Consider the following 14,217-nt stretch of genomic DNA (forward strand, 5'->3'; position numbering starts at 1 on the left):
GTAGAATTAAGTGCTCTACACAATTCAGTGTGGATGATTTTAATTTTAAGCTCTAGGTTATTTTAAAAATTACTTTTACCAGATATCTTGCCATGGTTCTCATTTTGGAAACTTTGACGAGGCATTTCATTTGCATACAAACTCTTTTTCTTGTCCAATTTTTTAAAGTGCACATTTTTTTAATATATTTTTTAGTGGTTTAGTTGTTTTTTCTCTCATTAAGTAGAATAATTATATTTTGAACATGTGGTATTTTTTTAAACATTGTAATAATCCATAACATTTATGTTTAGATTTGTAAATGCACTAAAATAAAGTGCATGTCTGATTTGTGTTTCATAAGGAGAATTTTGTATACCATATCATGTTATTTCTTTACACCCACACTACATTATAAAGTGTCATGGGGGTTGCATATGTGCCTTAGTTTTTTTCTTCACACATATTTCAATTCCCTCCATGACAACAAATAATAATAGAGATTATAGGCTCATATTTGTACCTTAATTTTTAAACACCCTTGTTAGTTGATTTTACATTGCATTGGACCTAATGTTGCTACCACATTTCTTTGCATGCATGCGTCATAGTTTAGTTGATCAACTTGGTTATACTAATGCTTCCTTTGATTTAGTAGAGAAACATTATACATTTTCAATTAATTAATATTCACGAGATTCTAGTAGTTTTGCAGAGAACAATGCACATTTAGTAGTGTACTATAGGTCACTCATGTAGTGTTTTTGTGATCCTTAATCATAACATTATCTACATCTTTATTGAACACAATGTTTTTTCTCTGTGCCATCTATTATCTATGGTTGAGTAGTGGACTTAAGGTCAATCATAGTTTTTTCTACCTCTCTAATCCTAATCTACATTCATTAGAGGTTTGTTGATTCCACCAAAATACCATCAATTCATCTTGAATAGAGTTTACAAGTACATGCTTAAGATTTATCTTTTGGTGAAGTTTATTCCTTCACTTTCTCTCTCTTTTTTGGGAGTTTTTTTTTTAATTGAATTTTCTCCCTTTCTCCATTTGTGAGAGGATTTATTATACATGTGTATCTCATGATGCCTAGTTGTTGGGACCAATCATCATAATTATCACTACTAGTCTAAGTTTGGATTATGGAGGGTTGTTAAAGTGCATATTATGATTGCTTATCTATTTAATTATTCTAATTTGATTATGCATAAGATAAGCTTGATGAGATGTTATTTTGAACACGTCACATTGTGAGGAGTATCTTTTGTTACCCATATATGTCATATTCATAGAAATTATATTCTATATTTAGGTTATGTTTCATTTGGTCTCATTTATAGTGACTCACTTGCTGACTCACATACTGGATATGTGATAGGTCTTATACTAATTATTTATTATAAATACTCATCTCATTCTCACATTTATAAATGAGTATTTAGTAATTTTACATGTGAAATATATTATTCTTTCTTTTATCGGTGAATTCTTTTAAACTCGATCTATGGACTAGTGAGGCCACAACTAGGGGACGTCATCCTTGGCATCAATGCATAACAACCTAGGCTTGTGAGCACATAAGCACAATAGGGGCATAAATCCCATTAGCACACCGACCTAATGAGGGTCTGACATAGGCATGAACGTTACAATGGTTCACAACCCATGAGCACACTAGATTAGTGAAGGCACAAGTGACAAGACTATGATCACAGTAGCCTAGTCAGGGTTTGAACCTTGGTGGCAATATCAACAATACCACAAAATAAACATCAAACTGCAGGGTGAATCCATCTATAATATATTATTACTATTTCACATATTTATGTTTTTATTGTTCTTAGTCCCTCACCCTCTTTTTATAATTGGAGTTTCTTCGCCATACACCATTTTATTTTATTTCTTCCTAAGTGGAGGCTAGTGATGCTTACATTATGTGAATTGTTTTCTATCTTCAAACATTCACCATTGGAACATAGGCTACTTACTTATGGGGGTGTATACTATCTCACTCTTTCTCTCTTCTAAAAAGATTATTGATTCTAAATGTGTGCTAGATATAGTCCTTTGAAGGTCATATTAAGTCCTCTTTCCATCACGTTTTTATGCATTATCTCATTTCGAGGTGTTTTCCTATGGATTTATCTCCCTTACTCTATTTATGAGAGATTATTTGTACATAGGTAGCTATATATGTCCTTATAGCTAGACCCATCTATCCTTTCATCATTTCTGTATATCCTTTCCTTCTTAAGTTACACAAGTAAGGGGGTATTAGTGTGAACAAAGTATATTTGCTATCTAGTTTTCCATCTAGGTCCTATTAAACCTAGGAGAATCTTTCAATTATTTAATTTTTGTCTCATACCACCTGATTAAAACATTGAAAGGAATCAAGTGTAATGGTGAAAAATTAATGTTTCCACCACAAGAAGGGAGAAGACCACTAAATTTTGCTTAGGGACCACTACATTAAAGAGGGGTGAAACTAATAGATCTAGCCTCAAATCAACAAGGATAGGGCTGAGAATTCTTATTAGATTCACTGGATTGGGAATTGATTCTCTCTTTTAAGTAGAATTGTGAAAATGCTAAAATTAGGGTAAATATGTCGGAATTGAAGCAATTATGAATGAACATTGAGCTACAGTCATTGGATAGAGCCATGAACTTGGATTTGAGGAATATGTGAGTGTTCAAATTTTCTACTAAAAGGTCACCCTAAAATGTCGAGACCAGAATGCCCATCACTTTGGTCCTCCACACTTTTTGCCATCCAAAGGGGAACTTGTTCATCTCTGTGAATTAAGTTGATCCTGAGAATTGCAGCTTTGCACCTATTCCTATGCATAGTAGAGAAGGGGAAATGGTTGGGAATAGGGGTTTTCCTTAGGTCAAACCCTATTTCTAGAATTAACCATGAAATAGAAATGAAATGTAATTGAATTGATGTAATGGAAATGATAAATCCTTTGAGGGAAATGCTAAATAATGACTAAAACACTAATGATATACCTTTTTGGAGTTTTGTTTGTCTCCACAAGGAATTAGGGTTTCATGTAATCTTCATAAACATAGAACATGAATGTCAACTCAAATACTTGAATCTTGACTTTACTTCTGCTCCAATGCTTGAAAGAAGACTAATTACTTGCTCACTTGAATTTGAATGAATGCTTTATTGGTTGATGGATTTGTTAGGAGTGGGTCATTCTCAAAATGAGAGTGGGATACCTCCTTTTATACATGCTAGTTGAAATTTTTTAAAATTTTTCTGACATGAGTCGACACAGGATTAGGATTCCTACTCAAACAAATGACTGTTAGTAGGCCCCAAAATGGGCTTTGATTGGGAGGACCAAAGCGCTAGCACCCTGGTCTTGACCAGTTAGGGACATAGGAAGTTGGGGTAGAAAGTGTTCATGATGAAATTTTGAAACTTAATGCATGTTGTGAGTAGAATCAAGGCTTCAATTAGGCCTTAGGACACAAACGCTAAGGTGATGGCCCAAATGAGGGCAAAATTGTAAGGGAGTAAAATTTAGGATGCTACAACAAGTTATGCAAAAAAACTTCCTACAGGTCAATCTAAGGAGAGGAGATAGTGCAAGTTTTTAATTCTTTAACAGTTACAGTGAGAAGATACACAACATAAACATAAATAAATTATGCCATAACACATATATACATGGAGAAAACCCATTTGAGAGAAAAACACCACACAACAAAGCACAACCCAATGTTTTAATCTATAAATAGTGACTTGGTTAAAATATACTTGTTGAGTTATACTGTTTTAGGAGTTCATCACCTAACAATCTAGAGCAATATTGGGAACATAACGGTACTTGCGAATCAACCTATTCAAGATCACTTGTCAAGTACCTTATTTATAGAGAAAACAAGCTTTTGGGAGCTTCTAGAGGAAGGAATAAGAAATAAGCATTCAAATCTACATGACACACTTTTCCACACCTTTTACAAGAAAAATGATAGTTTTAGAATATTCACTTACACCCCCTACAATTTTCATAACATTTGAATCTCCCTCCCAATCTTGGATGCCTATAATTGAGTAAAAATAAGATGGCAAATTCTTTTACACATCTTTTAGCTATTATAGAATATGTCATAACTTACAACACTTCCAGTTGTAAGAAAATTTGTCACAATTGACTAAAATAGTGGATTCTCTTACACCTTATCATAACCCATCTTGGGCACCTAAAGCATCCATGAAAAGATACTTCATGACACTTATCATATGTATCATAAAATTACTTTTTAATTTTGGCTCTTACATGCCATAGAATCTACCATTTGTCTTAAGTCATCATAATCTCTTATACATTACACAAGAAGTTGACACATGGATGAAATAATGCCAAATCAAATAGGATTCCTACTTCCTCGTGTAAGGAAAAAATATCCACCTCACCTTCCTGGCAATGGGATGACAAGTCATCACACCAACTCCACAAGATGAAAAATTAGTATTTGCATACAAAATTATACCATAGGTAAACAAATAAATATAATTAATTAAAACAATTCTAGGAAATTGCAAAGGTTGAGACACTTTAAGGCCCAAGAAACACTTGTCATAGTCCTATGTTGTTCTATTATCTCACCTTGTCTATATAATAAAGGTCTCACACCTACTTTATGTATCCTTGATCATTATATCATTTATATTTTCAATCATAATATCATTTTGCATCACTTATCCATATATTAATCTTATTTCCTCTCTCTTATGGAAGGCTAGTCTTTAGTTTTATGAGTGATATTGGGATCTTTAGTCCATCACTGATTATTATAGGTAACATACTGAAGCATATCTCTCTCTACCTCTCTCTCACTCCCTCCTTCCCTATCTACTCTCTAGCTTCCATATCCATCTCTCTCTACTTACATCTCCCTTCATTGCTCCCTCCCTCTTTCTGTTTACCTCTCCCTACCTCCCTACCTCCCTCTCTCTTCCTCTCCCTCTCCCTCCATCTATACACATCTATATCTACCTACTTCTCCCTCCATCTATACATATCTATATCTACCTACTTCTCCCTCCATCTATAAACATCTATATCTACCTACTTCTCCCTCCCTCCCTCCACCTATACCTCTCACTTTAACCAAGGCAAAGAGGGAGGGGGAGGTAGGTAGAGAGAGAGAGAGAGGTAGAGAAAGGGAGAGAGATAGAGAGAGAGGTCTAGATATTAGGTGGGATAGAAAGTGTTCTAGATGATAGGAACCTGTTGATTATTGAAATTGGACTATCTGAAAAATTATAAGATCTTCAAAAACATAAAACTTGTATATTACTCCTAGAGATTCAAAACCATTCTCAAGCATCTTGAAAGTATATACATGAAATATAACTTTTAAAGTACAAGAGGGTAACTGTCCATACATAAATATCACTTATACTTAAATGTATATTTCATTTATATAGAATGAGGGAGAGGTAGAGTATGATCTATATAAGGAGGCAGAGAGAGATGAGAGGAGAAAGAGAAAGAGGCATTTTCTTTGAAACATGAGCATGTTATATAAAACTGACATTATAACACAAGCACATTGTATTATAATGCACTTGCATTATGTCATTTATCATTCAACACTTAACCATGTATAGATATGCTATTTGAAGAAAAACTCAAAACCACTTGGAAATCTAAGACAATCTTGAGGAAAAATAATATTAATTGGAAGTCTACATTATATTTTTTAGAGGAAGAAAAAATATTATTTATAAATATATATATAGGTTATTTTGCAATGCTTTTTTAAATATTAACTTAAAAAAAATGTAACTTGGGTTGGGGAGGGAAAACTTGTTTAGCTGGGACCCTTCCCCTCCCCCTCAAGCCACACCCTCTATACATGTGGCTACATGTCATCACCTATGGGAGGGGGTCATGACCACTTTCCACATGGGAAGTGTGGCTAGGGTAGCCACACCCCCCTCTCAAGTTTATAAGGACAAACCAATAGGTTCTAAATATTCCTTTATATTTATTTGAAAATTGAGAGACTAGATACAATAATATAATGGTTGTAGAACTAACAAATTCGTAATATATTTTTTCTTGTTCTTTGACCTTAAAGATTAGACTAGAAGAAGATATACAAAGATTATCTTGAATTTAAAAAAGTATATATAAATTTTATATCATTGGCTAGAACGAATGTAGATTTGGCATCTACACTAGGTTTTATCCTCTATCTTGGGAATAGATCTAAAACTAGATCAAATATGTAAAAATAAGGAAAACAATGGAAATACCTAGCCTACAACCTTGTCTATGGGATGTTGATAAAAACTCTCACCCACCTTTATTAAACATTGAATGCTTTCCCTACAACCATGTTGATAGAGGAAAAGACTTAGATTTGTATAATCTTACCATTATTTGTACCTATAACTCACAACCACAACTAGAGAAATAAAAGAAATGAAAGAAAACATCTGCAACAAGAAAAAATAAATCTGATTACCAATCTATTAGAATGGAAGGGTGGATAAACCCTCACATAGTTTGGTTAATGACATCCTCTAATCCTACAGTTCCCATTCAAGCAACACAAAGAAGGTGAGAATGAATATCTAGGGCATATATATTAGTTATATAGGTTATTTCTCCATTATAGCCCAATTCAAAATTAAATATTAAATTAAAATTGGTGTTATTAATGCAACATGAAGTTTTTTTAAATATTGTTCTTATTTTAGGTTTGAGTTGAAATATTGAATAGGCTTTATGCAAATTTAAATAAAATTAGTAGATTGAGTTATTTAACCCCACTATATTTATTCATATGTGTTTTATGCAACTAGAAGTAAAAGTAACAATCATCCATCGAGGTATTGTTTCCTCAACTCGCCCCCTCCATACCCCAAGACTCAACTAAAAAAGTAAGACTAAGGCAAGGTGTAGTTGGGTGGTTGGATTGGGTCACTAGGTTATCTCATGATATATAAAAAAAGAAGTAAATATGAATTTATAAGTATGTGATGGATCAGTATATGAAAAATCATTTTTGATGAACACACGATGGTATGGTTAGCATAAATTTACAATCATTACTTGGAATTGATCACAATTAATGTTATTTAGGACCCCAAACTCTTGTAAGGCTTGACCTAGGATCTCCTTATGGATTGGTGATGAAGGGTACTCCCCTTACAAAACCAAACACACAACAATAAAAAAAGAAATAAATAGTTAATGCAAGAAAATAAACACTTGTTGTCTATTATCCCACTGAAATAAAATTACACTAAAAAAATAACATGCTACCACCACATTTCTCATTACAATAATATGCAAGTCAAGCCACAATCTGCACTATTAGAACTATCTCTTGTAATCCTTGTTCATATTATTTATTTGGAATGTATAATTGCCCTAGAATGTACTAGAAAGTGAAATCCCCTACTTTTGGTGTCAAAAGTCTAACAGACAAATTTACAACTTATAAAAACATTTTATTAGATTTTTGGTATTTAAACTTCTAGGAGCCATAACTTTCAAATGATTATCAAATCTTTAATAATCATATATCGTTGGAAATCCCGTGAGGAGATATACAACAATGAAGTGTGCTACTACAACTTTGGTCAATTTTTGAGCCCATCCGAGGCCTGTATGCCCTCAAAATTGCACTTGAAGTTGTATTGAAGATTTTTTCTAGAAAACTTGAAATATTCTTAAATTCCACAAGATATTGGGATGATTCTTTCACCATTGGTTTCATTATACCATTAAGGAGGTCTGTGCCAGGTTTCATGCAAAATTGTCAAATTACTAAAAATAGTAACCCTGCTAAAAATAACCATTATTGAAAAATTAAACAATATTTTTGGGCGATGCAAGGTTGCTCTTACAACCTGGATGCTCTTGCATCAATTGGGGAAGCTCTAAGAATTTCTAAGATGGATATTTGAGCTGACATTTAAATTCTGAGGTGATCAATGAGATTATAGTAGATAGATAGTTGAGAAGATGGCGAGACCCCTTAGATAGTTATCTAACTATGACAAGTTGTAGCAACACAAACATGAATGTTAATGATTATATTTGTAATTTATGATTAATTTTTCTCAACTCATCCGAAAACTTAGTAATAGAATGTTGTGGCATTGTGAATGGTATTAGTGGAATTGCAAGATGCATCCTTGTTGATGCAGAGGGTTTTTCTTGGCTATGGTTAGGGAATGTATCCTTATACAAGCAGGTTGATTATTTAGTGAGATTTATGGGTGGCCTTTAACTCGGATCTCATCACAATCAAATAGATCTTGACTATAATTATTAAGCTTCATGTGCTTGGACATAGTGTGGCCCTTAACATAATGCTATTCACAATATTTGTTATATTTATACAATGTGAGTTAAGGTTGATGTTTGTCAAAAGGTCTCATTATAGGAAATTAAACAATGTTAGTTTGAACTAGTTTTTGGAACACCATTTCCATGGGTTCCGCTAGTGGAGTGCACTTGTATTTATGTTTATTATTTTTCTTACATTGTTCTTGAGGGATCGACACATTATTTTGTGTTTGGATAGATATTAAGGGTGTTGGTGCTTGTATGTTTTGGACATATTTTGAATTTGTTATGCCATCATTTGTTTTATTTTAGATGTAGCAAAAAAGCGAGTCTTGTCATTGGATTGGTTATTATTGGCATATTTATTGTTATTATAAATTTTAACCAATTCTTTTGTGATAAGGGATTTTTCAATGGTTACCCCCTTTTCTATTATCACATCAAGTACATTGAAGTTGCAAGTGGAAACCCGTTTCCTGATTAAGATTTTGAAAACAATATTGTAACATTATTTTTTATGGATAGGCCATGGGAATCTACTTGCAAGGTTTCTCCAACATTGTAGGAAGGCTACAAAGCTTTCACCATTCTGTGTTTCACATGTTGACCAAGCATGGTAATTTCACATTCAACATTCTATTCAAGAAATGTGCAAAAGAAATCTTAATTAAGTCTTTAAAGGATTGCATAGAGCCTTGTGGTAAATGGATAACCATTCTAAGGATTGGCCTTCTAAAATTCATGGAAAATGTTTCATAAGATATAGATCACTACAGGCAGTTGACTTCTTGATAAATTGTGTAAAGTTTCCTTAAATACTCATGGGTATCTCCCTTTCCCTTATATTTATCAAATTTAGGAATTTCAAATTGTTGTGGGAAAGGGACCATGGGTATAGATCTGTTAAAAGGTTAGGGACAAATATCCTCAATTTTATAAGTGCTCTTTTGATTTTGAGTTAGTAATTGTAATCCTCTGATTATTTATTTCATTTTATTCCATTCTTGAGTGAAAGACTCTCCTAGATTGGGGTTTATGGGTGGATAAAGTTGTGTTGGTGATTGGTGGTGACGAGTAGATAACATGATAGGGGTTGGTTTGTTGTTGGTGAATATGTGGGATCTGGTGCAGCTAAAATAAAGATTTCTACAAAAAGCCTCCACAAAGCCAAAAACCAAGATTTCTAGTTTTACAGACAGAGAGAGACTTAGTAATTAAATTTGTAAAATTTGAACCAAAGAAATACTTAGTGATGGACATTGTAAAATTTGAACCAACAATCTAACTGAATCGATGCAAATATTATGAAAAAGGAGCCAATTAAATTGAGCATAATGCCAAAGTCAAAAAAGAAACTGAATACACAAGAGTGCAAAGCGAATTGATGTTTTGCATTAAGGAAATGGGATAAATATAAAGGAGATATGAACGAATTGATTTCCAAGTTTTGGAGGGAAAGGTTTGTTTAAATTTCTCATCAAATTGGAGGTAGTTAGAGGTTAGTTTCTTCTTAACTCCAACTTGTATAAATAAATCCACCTAAGAAAGATTAACAATTTGTGTGGGTAAATAAATATGTGAGATAAAAATCCCATACTAACTAGTCTAAATCAAATGGATGATCTAAAATCCTCTATTTTGTTGGTGGGATGAATTTGGCTAGCAAACTGCCAAGAAGGCTAACTAGACCTCTAAACAATCCATTGTATTCAATGACTCACTCTATCTCTACTCCATTGAACACATGTGGGTCTAGTTGAGAGAAAAGCAATCTATTATAAAATATGAGTTTTGTTTTCCATAGATAAAATTTTCTAAATGAAACACTGCGTATAATTTTTTTGATCAAGTGGATGGGAAGAAAAAATAATGTCCAAACTATAAATGACTAATCAAACTATAATTAGAATTGAATTAATTAATCCCTTCCATGCACCACTACCCCTCTCGCTCTCTCTAATTTCTCACAAACTCTTATAGGATACTACAAAATGTTTAAAACAACATTTTCATATGATCAATTTCTTAAAAAAAAACCTTATACCATATATCTTTAAATTCCTTTTAATTAATAATAAAGAAGATGAAATGGACATCCAAAATGCTAGATAGATATTACAGTTAGATTGAACTTAGAGGTCCCGGGAATGCGATATTTCCTCGTTACACAAGACATACCAATTGACAAAAGATTGGACTGATATTCTCCTCTTTTTCTTCTAGTTGTCCGCCTCGTAGCAACTTGAAACAGGGGACTATATTCAAACAGTCCGCTGCTATCTACGAGGTTTGTGAGCCGTACAAATCATCAATGGCCACCATACGCCCATACCCAGCTGCATTTTCACTCCCCATTTACAATTTGTCAAGGGGCAAGCATTCTGCAATCATATGCCAATCAATAACAGATACAGCTTTACTCCAGACACCCAAAACTTCTCATTCAAATTTGAAAACATCATTGCCAAGAAGAGATTTGACATTTAAGTTGTTGGGCTCCTTTGCATTATCAAGCTTGGTCTTTCCACTGGTGGATTCTTCTTCTCCTGCATATGGGTTTCTGGAGGCTGATAATGATGAGGAGCTGCTGGAGAAAGTTAAGGCTGACAGGAAGAAGAGACTCCAAAAACGAGATGAAACTAATAAATTGAAGAGCAAGGCAGGTCAGTTGTTCGTTAATCTCTTATTTGTTGTCTTAATTAGCCAGTGTTTTTATTAAAAAATTCACTAATTTTATTGATAAGGATGGTATGTTTAAAGTTTTGGAGGCTTGTTTCTGCCGGAGGTCAACCTACATGAATTTGACAGATTGGATCTTCTACACATGACTGTTTAACAAAAGAAAGCTTAAAATTAAAATGTATGGTTATTCAAATTGGATGACAAAAATACTCCACATATTTCCAATAAAAAAACTGAAAAAAGAAGATCATTGGCTCGTAAATGTTGGTCTAAAGCAATTTCAGAGGCTATCACTGGTCGAGAATGCTTGTACGGACAAGTTAAGAAACAAAAATAATTGTAACCCATTTCCACTTTTGCACCAACGGATAAGAATATTGTGACCCAGCCATTGAATGTGGAAGACAGAGCTGAAAGGATTCAGCTTCATCCATAATCAACTCTTGTGTCACATTCTCAGGGCACTAAAGCGACCTGCATGATTCCACAAAAGTTTGGCACACATAACAAAGTGGAACCCTGGTACCTAGAGATATGCATTATTTTCCCTCAACCCAGATGCCTTTAACAAATGTACAAAGAGCAAAAAACAAAGTGGACCAGAACCCTGACATCTCTCATGTTCATTATATATTCACCATTACCAATAGAATCAGCATCAGATCAGAGACTGAAAGCTATTCCTCAATACTATACTATCAGTTTTCTCCAATCATATGGACAAGATGTTCTATGCATTTGCTGTTCTGTTCTTCCTAGCCCTAGAAATGGGTTTTAAATCAGCAACAGAAGGTAATATTAATCTCTTATAGTTACATTACTCTAAGCTTCAAAATTGTTGATTGAAGGGAATGAGTTGTAGACCTGTATAAATCATATTTCTGGATTGTGTTATGGAACAGGAGTGGAGTTTGATTACAGTGGTGCAAGGGGACCTTCTCACTGGGGGGATCTGAAGGAAGAGTGGAAGACCTGTGGTCATGGAAGACATCAATCTCCGATTGATATAGTGGAGAGAAATGTAGAGATATATCCCAATCTGGGACAGTTACACAAGAGCTACAAGGCAGCCAATGCATCCCTCAAGAACAGAGGCCATGACATCATGGTAATACCATTGATTTTAGATCTGCTTTTATATACTTGAAATTATTATAAATTACTAATCTGTATTTGGAGATAGACTTTTACATTTGGGAAATAGTAAATAGTACTTTAGTGCAGGTGAGATGGGCAGAAGGTGCAGGCACCATACATGTAGATGGAACTAACTTTACTCTATTACAATGTCACTGGCATTCTCCGGCTGAGCACACCATCCATGGCAGAAGGTGATCATATAGCAGAGATCACTTCTTAATGTCTTGTCTAGGCTAAAATGGTTTTTGGCACATTTTGAAATATGTTTTAGCTGTTTGGAAAACATTTTTAAATTTAAAAAGGTAAGGTAGCTTTTAAATGGTCAAGTTGGGGCGAGACTCTTTTATAAATTTTTTAGAAGGGGTTTAAGTAGAGATATTTTTTAAGTGCGTTATGATATTAATATCACAATTTAACTGTATAGTTTTTGAGTCAATCTCACTGCTTCATATTTCATGAGTAAAGATATACACAAACACATCTTTCATAAGAATGAATAGTCCACTTAACACTTATTGCATATAGGTAATGTTCATAGGGGTGAACATCAGGACTTCCCAGTCACCTTCCCAAAGCTACTCTGACTCAAGCACGTCTCTGTTTATGGAGTCTATATTGCAAATCAGGCAGCAACTATTTGTAAAAGAAGACATCCAATAACATGTAGAATGGAGAAGTTAAATGGAACTGTGTTTGATCCCATTTCATTTAAGTTGTTTGATTCTTAGGTGGGTCTCCATACCCCTTACAGAAAGTGGTTTTGTTCTGAGTTGGTTCTTAAATTTGAGAAAAGTAAATTTACTCTTAGAATTTATTCCAAATTATGTCATTCAATGGGGTGAATTCAATAGAGAGCTGACTGTATTCTTATCATACAAAATCTGTACATTATTTTGTTTTGAGCTATCTTGGGATTCAAGCTCTGTGTTACAGGTATCCTTTGGAAATACATCTGGTGCACCAGACAGATGATAACAGAACAGTGGTTATTGGAATTTTATACGAATATGGAAGGCAAGATCCCTTCCTTTCTGAGGTACTTCAATCCTTCGGTCTTTATTCAGATTATTATATTTGTTTTGGAATATCTTTAAATCAATAGCGATCTGCTATTGTGTGCAGTTGATGGATCAAATCTCAGCTCTTAGTCACCACATGGAAGCAGGAGCAGAGGAGACACTGGGAATCATTGATCCCAAACATATAAAGCTGGGGAGCAGAAAATACTACAGATACACAGGCTCTCTAACAACTCCTCCATGTACTGAAGGAGTCATCTGGATCATTGTAGATAAGGTAAGGGTTGAAGAGTTATTATGAATGAACAAATGTCTGGCTGACTTGTTATGAGCTAACAAAGTTGAAAGTGATGCAGGTGAGGACTGTATCGAGGGATCAAGTAAGAAAATTAGCAATGGCGGTGCACGATGTAGGTCCTTCTGCCACCATGCCTTCTGCTTCAATTGTAGTTTACAGAGTAAAGATAGCTGTGTCTTTAGAGGACTTGACTATGTAAAAAGATATTCTGTTCAATTTATTAATGATAATGGTGATGTAATTTGACAGGGTTTAGGAAAGAACTCAAGACCAACCCAACTGGAAAATGGACGAGTTGTGGAATTGTATACCCCACGGCACGGCATTTCAAAACATATATGAGCTTACCCTTGCAATTGTTGGGGGCTTGTGCTCTTTTGTGTCTCTTCTTACAAATACAAGATTAATATTGTGATTAACTTTGTTTCTCAAATTTCAGAGTCACATGTTAGCTGGACAAAAATGTTTCAATGTTTAACTCTCTATATTATATGATATTTATCTCAATTTTTTTTTTTGGAAGGCTGTAAATGTCTTTTAGTCAAGTTAAAATAGAGTTGTGATAATAATATAATAGAATTTAAAAATTTGAAAATAAATTAAAATAAATTATTTAGTTGGTTTTGATAGTTTATAGATAGTTGACTATCATTTTGATGTAATTTCTGAATTATAATTTAGAATGGCGATTTTGAAAATGTGTTGGAAGTAGAATGACAAAATTTGAATTGAGTCACTCTCGTAATTTAA

General features: G+C 33.8%; 1 protein-coding gene across 1 annotated transcript; it reads left to right on the forward strand.

Annotated features, from left to right (window-relative positions):
* Nucleotides 1-11,327: 11,327 nt before the first annotated feature.
* LOC131057690 (alpha carbonic anhydrase 7) lies at nucleotides 11,328-13,886 on the forward strand. The gene is made up of 7 exons (XM_057991836.2): nucleotides 11,328-11,802; nucleotides 11,913-12,118; nucleotides 12,235-12,341; nucleotides 13,084-13,186; nucleotides 13,273-13,446; nucleotides 13,526-13,579; nucleotides 13,717-13,886. The coding sequence occupies exons 1-7, from the start codon at nucleotides 11,727-11,729 to the stop codon at nucleotides 13,807-13,809; spliced, it is 813 nt and encodes a 270-aa protein (XP_057847819.2). The 5' UTR covers nucleotides 11,328-11,726; the 3' UTR covers nucleotides 13,810-13,886.
* Nucleotides 13,887-14,217: the final 331 nt, after the last annotated feature.

This window comes from Cryptomeria japonica, chromosome 10, assembly GCF_030272615.1.
Source record: "Cryptomeria japonica chromosome 10, Sugi_1.0, whole genome shotgun sequence".
Taxonomy (NCBI): Eukaryota; Viridiplantae; Streptophyta; class Pinopsida; order Cupressales; family Cupressaceae; genus Cryptomeria; species Cryptomeria japonica.